At 40.0% G+C, this 7,549-nt stretch overlaps 1 protein-coding gene across 1 annotated transcript in view; it reads left to right on the forward strand.

Moving 5' to 3' along the window:
- Nucleotides 1–788, forward strand: part of LOC102295442 (protein NLRC3) — a 115,600-nt gene extending 114,812 nt beyond the window's left edge. The window contains exon 9 of the mRNA XM_042221150.1: nucleotides 170–788. Within this exon, the coding sequence (XP_042077084.1) occupies nucleotides 170–215 (46 nt within the window). The 3' untranslated portion in view covers nucleotides 216–788. The remainder of the gene's footprint in view (nucleotides 1–169) is intronic.
- Nucleotides 789–7,549: the final 6,761 nt, after the last annotated feature.

Raw genomic sequence — 7,549 nt, forward strand, 5'->3', positions numbered from 1 at the left:
CAGACGTCTCCTCTTTGCATCTGACAACACTTACACACGTTTCGTTGGGCATTCCTACATGGGCTTTCTTGCGTTACTGACTTATCTGGCGATATTCAATAGCAGTGTTAAGATTCTAACATTTCTGTAAAAGTGTCACATTCACTGAACCTCTTTATCCTGGATTTAGACTTTTATTTTCTGGTTCCTCAATAAGTCTGTGTACTTCAGCCTAAGGAGTGTCCTCCTGTTAGATTAACACTGTATAGTTCTGTCTCTATCACTCAGAAACGTATTCAGATTCATCAGGCCAATCAGTTGAAGTTCATTATAACGATTATTCCAGATTTTTGTGCATATTTCTTGTTAAAGCTTCACAGTGGATATCAATATGTTGTGTTTCACCAGAGCTCAGTTTTGAACCAGTTCATCTGCATCTCAAACAAGTCTGAGCTCATTAAATTAATCCAAATGTTTTATTTCTGTTTATTTCATTGGTTTGTTTTTGTTGGTTGGTTTGGGTTTTTTTTTTATTTTTGGTCAAAGAAATGTTGTTGTTTTTTTAAATTCTCAAGTGTTTAATGTACTTTTCCCCTCCATATGATGTTTCAGTCATTTTTGGCAGCTCTAATGGAAGCAAGACAGGAAGTTAGCTCCTAGCAAGAGGGGATTTTCACAAGAAATGTGATTTAAATAATATTTCATATGTCTGTAATGTTTTATATGTATGACAACAGGACTGTAAGTAAAAGTAACATAGTAGCACATCAGTATTAGTGTTTATTCAGAAACAGATGCTAGATGTGTTAAATAATTTTCTGTGAAAATAAAAAATAAATGTACTCCTATTGAGAAAGGAAAAGTACTTTGCCGTTATTTTTTATTTTATTTTGGAAATATGGATAACAGGGTTGCATTATTAGAATGACACACTCAGTCTAGTCTGAAAAATATCTCAGTGTTAGCACGTAAGTCATGGTCCCTGTGTCTGCCTCGCTGGCCCCACAGGGCTTCATTGGTTTGTTTTTGTTTTGTGCCTGTCTCTCTCTCCCTCTCTCGACACTCTGCTATGGTTAACATGATGGTTAACCCATCATGTTAGTATGTGACTCGCTCACTCCTTTCTGTTTTTCACTCACTTTTGTTTTAATTTTCCAGGCTAATTAGGTTTCAATAACAGGGATGTACATATCTTGTAGGGAACAACTTGCAGTGCATGGTTACTGTTCTCTAAAATATGTTGAGCTATTTCACAAAGCTACATCCAGTTCATTTTTCCATTCAGTTGAGCTATTTCACAATTACTAGAAGTTCATATTAATGAAATCAAAACAAAAAATTGGATTGATAGCTTATTTTTTCAATAAGTACGGACATGTGAAAATTCAGCTTTGAGTGCTTCCTGAGAGCTGAATTGTATTTTTTTTTTTTTTAATTATGGATGAGACAAAATCTTGTTATTGTAGAATGGCCCAAAAGTAGTTGAAGGTGAGCCTGATGTTGAAGATGAACTGATAATGAGAGGTGAAGATACCCTTCGATAACCAGACACAGAAACAGGGATGGCTGGTGTATTTGATGAAATTATGAAACTCAAACAGGCAGAAACAAAAGGGCAACAAGCAGATGGAAATCCAAAACAATCAATTTCATGAGAGAGAAAGATTTTCTGCATTTAGCTTAAAATGATTAACTGCAGGAAAACAATGACTTTTACTTGTTATTCATGGAAATGGTCATAGAGGGACCTGATGACACGTTGAAGGATAAGTGAATAGGGTGGAAAGAGAGGTACCCTGGATAATGATGGACCTTTGTTGGAGTTTGTGGAAAATATTAGTTTAGTTTTTAAAGAGAACTTTTAGTATGTCATGGTCCCTGTGTCTGCCTCACTGGCCCCACAGGGCTTCATTGGTTGTTGTTTTTGTTTTGTGCCTGTCTCTCTCTCCCTCTCTCGACACTCTCCCTGGGAAGAGCCTTCAGCAAGTCCCAGCCTTGTCTGTCTGTTCTCAATTACTCAGCTGAGGAGTCTCTGATATTTAAGGCTGGGAAGCAGAACGGGTCTTCACTGGATCATTAAGTGAGACAAGTCAGTATTACTTCTCGTCTTACGAGCTAATTTCCAATTTGAGAGTTTCGCGTTAGTGATTAATCCTTTTTGTGAACAGTTTCCCCGGACCAACTGCCTTTCCTATGTGGAGTACAAGTGTGACAGCGTGTGGGAGAGTGTGAGAGGATTTCCCCTTCCCCAATTGGCTTTTTGGACCCTGAGGTTTCCCTCTTCACTTGTATATAGCTTGCACTTTGGTGACCTGTAAATAAACCGCTTTATTGGATGTAATCCCATCTGCGCCTGAGTCCTCCCTAACTCGTGACATAGACTATACTAGCGCAGATTCAGTAAAACCAGAGTTATGATAAAAAATATATGCAATGTTTTGTTTTCCTCCTGAATAGTGATGGCCCGCTTGAAGCTGAAGCTCCGGTGCGTGTGTCAAAAAAATCAACACACTGCTCCAGAAGCACTGTGTCGAAGCTTGATTCGTTTGGCCAGAGTCACGTGATCAGTGACGTCCGAAGCTTCATTTAGAACCTAACTGCTTCTGTATCTGATTCAACGGTTTATAAGCAGGTGAATCATTCGCGGGATTTGTGGAGTGTTTTGATGGTGACAGATAGCGAACCACTGATCATTCCACTGAGAGATTTGGAGCCAGCGAGGGATAGAGGAGGTTCTGTTGTGTGGGAGTATTTTGAGTTGATTTTGGTCGATGGGGTGGGTTTTCCAGCTTTGTGTTCTGGCTGTTTGCTTGTGTTTTGTGCGTGTTTATTTTATCTGGAAACGGGAAAAACTTAAAATGTCAAAAAATCTGCTTTTCATAATATAAATATCATTAAATAACTTTCAAAAGACTTCCATTTGACTCGTAACATTTAATGTTATAAAAAGATATATTTTATTTTTAAAATAATCTTAAAATGTTAGTCTACAAAATGTGCAGCAATTTAATTTATTTATTCTCTTTAGCTGATAGTTCGTGGGGCCCAGGTAGACTGTATAACTGCATCTCTACCACTTTTTCTGCACTCAATCCTCTTCGTACAGTGGAACAAATTCTCTTCTTAAATAAAAATGAAAAAGGGTTACCTTAAATGCATCTGCAAGTTCATAAGCATTTTCCTTTTCCATTTCACAATCAATTCTGCCCCCAGGTCAAAAATATGTATAGGAAAATTTCCCATATATAATATTATTTATAAATATACCCGTCTAGCGATTAATTGCACAAGTACATGGAGGCAGGACCTCACAGCAGAAGCATACTCTATAATGTGCATTATTTTATGTTTGTTATATGTGATGTGGTATTTTTCAATTATTGTATTTACCAACATCAAGAAGTCACAAGCAAAGAAAGACCAAACCATGGTGCATGTTTAAACAAGGAAAGTTTACTGGTCAAAATTATTTATTAAAAAAAACGCCTTGGCTGCATTTTTAGGTAAACAGCTGCAAAAACTTTGTTTGCAAAACTTTTTTGAAGAAGTAACTATATAATTAATTGCCCAACATTGGTCATTATATACTGTATTTTGCAGACAGAGTTACAGGACTCTCTCCCAGACCATAGACTCATACTCATAATACAAGTCAGAGCTTTATAAAAAGAAATAAATAAAAAAGTTGTGTTTTCAAAATTGGAGTTCAAGTTATTTTTACTTCCAATAGTGTTAACATACTACACAGGTCATGAACAAGATTTTTTTAAATTTTCATTGTAAGTGGGCTAAAACAGTTAATTAAAAGTAGTCTAACATAAATGTAAATGCTGTAGGCAAGGGAAGTTTATTTGTATAGCACAATTCAACAACAAGGTGATTCAAAGTGCTTTACAGAGACATTAGAAACAAAAACAAATAAAAAGCATGATTTAAAATTGATTAAAACAAGCAAACAAACAGACTAATTAACAAACAAAACAGTATATAAAATTAATGTAATTTGATTATTTTAATAAACCATGTAACTTGGATGGATTTGATGCTGGTGTGACCACAGTGCACACGTCTGATGTCGCTCACAGTGGTCCAAGGGACCGCTCAGGGAGTTTGTGTGTTCGCTCAGACACATGAAAAATTAGAGGGAACATTGGTCACTTGTGTAAAAATGTCTGCTTGTTACTATAACATGAAAAATAGTATAAAAAGGGGCGATCGTGGCTCAAGAGTTGGGAGTTCGCCTTGTAATCGGAAGGTTGCCGGTTCGAGCCCCGGCTCGGCAGTCTCGGTCGTGTCCTTGGGCAAGACACTTCACCCGTTGCCTACTGGTGGTGGTCAGAGGGCCCGGTGGGGCCAGTGTCCGGCAGCCTCGCCTCTGTCAGTGCGCCCCAGGGTGGCTGTGGCTACAATGTAGCTTGTCATCACGTGTGTGTGAATGACTGGTTGTGTAAAGCGTTTTGGGGTCCTTAGGAACTAGTAAAGCGCTATATAAATACAGGCCATTTACCATTTAAAATTGTTTACAAGCAAAAGAAATCAGATTGCACTTAAGTATGTCACTATTGTCTGTCAATAGCCACCATCCACCTCTGTAAGAAGAAATATATATAGGTTTAATCTAATGTGAAGCTTCTGTTGTCAAAGTGAGTCAGATCCACCTGATATGAATGTGTGCATGATGTGTGCACCTCACATAGCTTGAGAAGCAATGACTGACTCGACTGTTATGTTAAAACAGGTGTAGTGTTGTAGTTGTTTTAGGATTAAACGACCTGCTCCCTGTCTCTGCTTTCATCTAGTGGTTAAAAAATGCCCTAATATATCTGTAATGCTGGGTTACTTTAAATGAAAGCAGGTGATATTCTAAGTTCAAAAGTAAATAACAAGCTAATACAATAAGAATTCTACAAAACCTGTTAGCTAAACTGTGGACGTGAGCTCTGTTATACCAGCTGTTTATGGTTGGTTATTAACATTATTAATTCATTATACCATGGCAGCTCATTGTAAATTTTATGAAAAGTGATAAGAACTCTGTTTATGATTAATGGTATTGAGAATGCTGTTAAATACACTCAACAAAAATATAAACGCAACACCTTTGTTACTGCTCCCATTCCCCATGGGATGGACGTAGAGACCTAAAATTCATTCCAGATACACAATATAACCATCCCTCCCAAACAGTGGTCACAAATCAGTCCAAATGTGTGGTAGTGGGCACATCTGCTATATTGAGATAATCCATCCCACCTCACAGGTGTGCCACATCAGGATGCTGATCTGACATCATGAGTAGTGCACAGGTGTACCTCAGACTGCCCACAACAAAAGGCCACCCTGGAATGTGCAGTTTTTTGCGCTATTGGGGGTCTGGGGACCCAGAACCGGTCAGTATCTGGTGTGACCACCATTTGCCTCATGCAGTGCAACACATCGTCGCATGGAGTCTATCAGATTGTCAATTGTGGCCTGTGGAATGTTGGTCCACTCCACTTCAATGGCTGTGCGAGGTTGTTGGATATTCGTGGGAACTGGTACACGCTGTCGTATACGCCGGTCAAGCACATCCCGAACATGCTCAATGGGTGACATGTCCGGTGAGTATGCTGGCCATGCAAGAACTGGGACATTCTCAGCTGCCATCTGCCCTGAACAATGTGAACCATGATTCATCCGTGAAGCGCACACCTCTCCAACGTGCCAGACGCCATCGAATGTGAGCATTTGCCCACACAAGTCTGTTACGGCGACGAGCTGGAGTCAGGTCAAGACCCCGATGAGGACGACGGGCATGCAGTTGAGCGTCCCTGAGACGGTTTCTGACAGTTTGTGCAGAAATTGTTTGGTTGTGCAAACCAATTGTTCCAGCAGCTGTCTGGGTGGCTGGTCTCAGACGATCTTGGAGGTGAACCTGCTGGATGTGGAGGTCCTGGGCTGGTGTGGTTACACGAGGTCTGCGGTTGTGAGGCCGGTTGGATGTGCTGCCATATTCTCTGAAACGCCTGTGGAGACGGCTTATGGTTGAGAAATGAACATTCAATGCACGGGCGACAGATCTGGTTGACATTCCTGCTGTCAGCATGCCAATTGCACGCTCCCTCATTGCTTGTGGCATCTGTGGCATTTTGCTGTGAGACAAAACTGCACATTCCAGGGTGGCCTTTTGTTGTGGGCAGTCTGAGGTACACCTGTGCACTACTCATGATGTCAGATCAGCATCCTGATGTGGCACACCTGTGAGGTGGGATGGATTATCTCAATATAGCAGATGTGCCCACTACCACACATTTGGACTGATTTGTGACCACTGTTTGGGAGGGATGGTTATATTGTGTATCTGGAATGAATTTTAGGTCTCTACGTCCATCCCATGGGGAATGGGAGCAGTAACAAAGGTGTTGCGTTTATATTTTTGTTGAGTGTATAAAAATAAACATATTCTGTACTGTTTTTTTTTTCTTTTTTTGGTAGAAAACAAATTCTGCATTACATATTATCTGGTTAATATATATTTTTATCTAGCTATTGCACACATATCAATCTTCTCTGTATTTCTTTAAACGTTTGGATGATTTTAAAAAATATGAATGCTACAGGTGAAAGTTTAAAGGCTACAGTCTGTAAAATTAATTGTGAAATCTAAAGGGAGACGTCGTAGCACACCCACTCGGTTGGTTGCATCGGACAACGCGCGCGCTACCGTACTGGACAGGGCGCGCGGCTTTGATCGAGTGAATGGTTCGGGGTTTGCCCCCAAACGCCTCTTTGATTGGTTCTTTTCATTTCGATGGAGCTCATCGAACAGAAATGTGTCTCCTGTATGAGGTAAGGGATCAGTCTTTCGTGATTTCCTCGATAGCTCACGTCAGTTTGCGCAGTTGGCGTTAACGGACTGAAAGCTGCAACTGGGAAGACGGGAAGAAGCTGGCTGGCCGCTGGAGAACCTCGGACTGCTTTTATTAAAACTTCGGAAGCTTAAAACCTTTTCTGCGTTTGTAACTCGCGGTAGTTATGATAACGATTTACAAGACTTAACGTCTCTTTATTTATTTTATCCTTATGATCTGAACAGGAAGTACAAGGACAAGCCAAGGCTGACGCAGACAGATTTGATTAATAAATCCCTGCAGCCGCTCCTTAACATAACGACGTATCCGCGTCTGTCTGTGAGCAAACAGGAGAAATGTCTGTGCTGTGTCTGTAGTTTTTTTATCTGTATGGGGCATGTTTCCCATTTTGTGGGTCTCAGTAAAGTTTATTTGAAAAGGAGGGAGGGGACTCCCAGCAAGTCCCAGCCTGCCTTATCATGCGTTCAAGTCCTGTAGAAACTGAAGAGTGGCAAGTTCCTCCTCCCTGCAGTCACTGACAAATGTAGTGTGTGTGTGTGTGTGTTTGTACTGAAAAACACACACACACACACAAAACATATTAAGGATTGTACATTAACATAAAAACATAACATTAATGTAGTTACTATGGACTTAATGCATACATATTATTAAAATATGGGCTATAACAGTTGTATTGATGTATAGCAACTTGAAATGCTCCCACAAATGGCACTACA

This window comes from Haplochromis burtoni, unplaced genomic scaffold (assembly GCF_018398535.1).
Source record: "Haplochromis burtoni strain Fernald_Lab_line unplaced genomic scaffold, NCSU_Asbu1 Contig_61, whole genome shotgun sequence".
NCBI lineage: Eukaryota > Metazoa > Chordata > Actinopteri > Cichliformes > Cichlidae > Haplochromis > Haplochromis burtoni.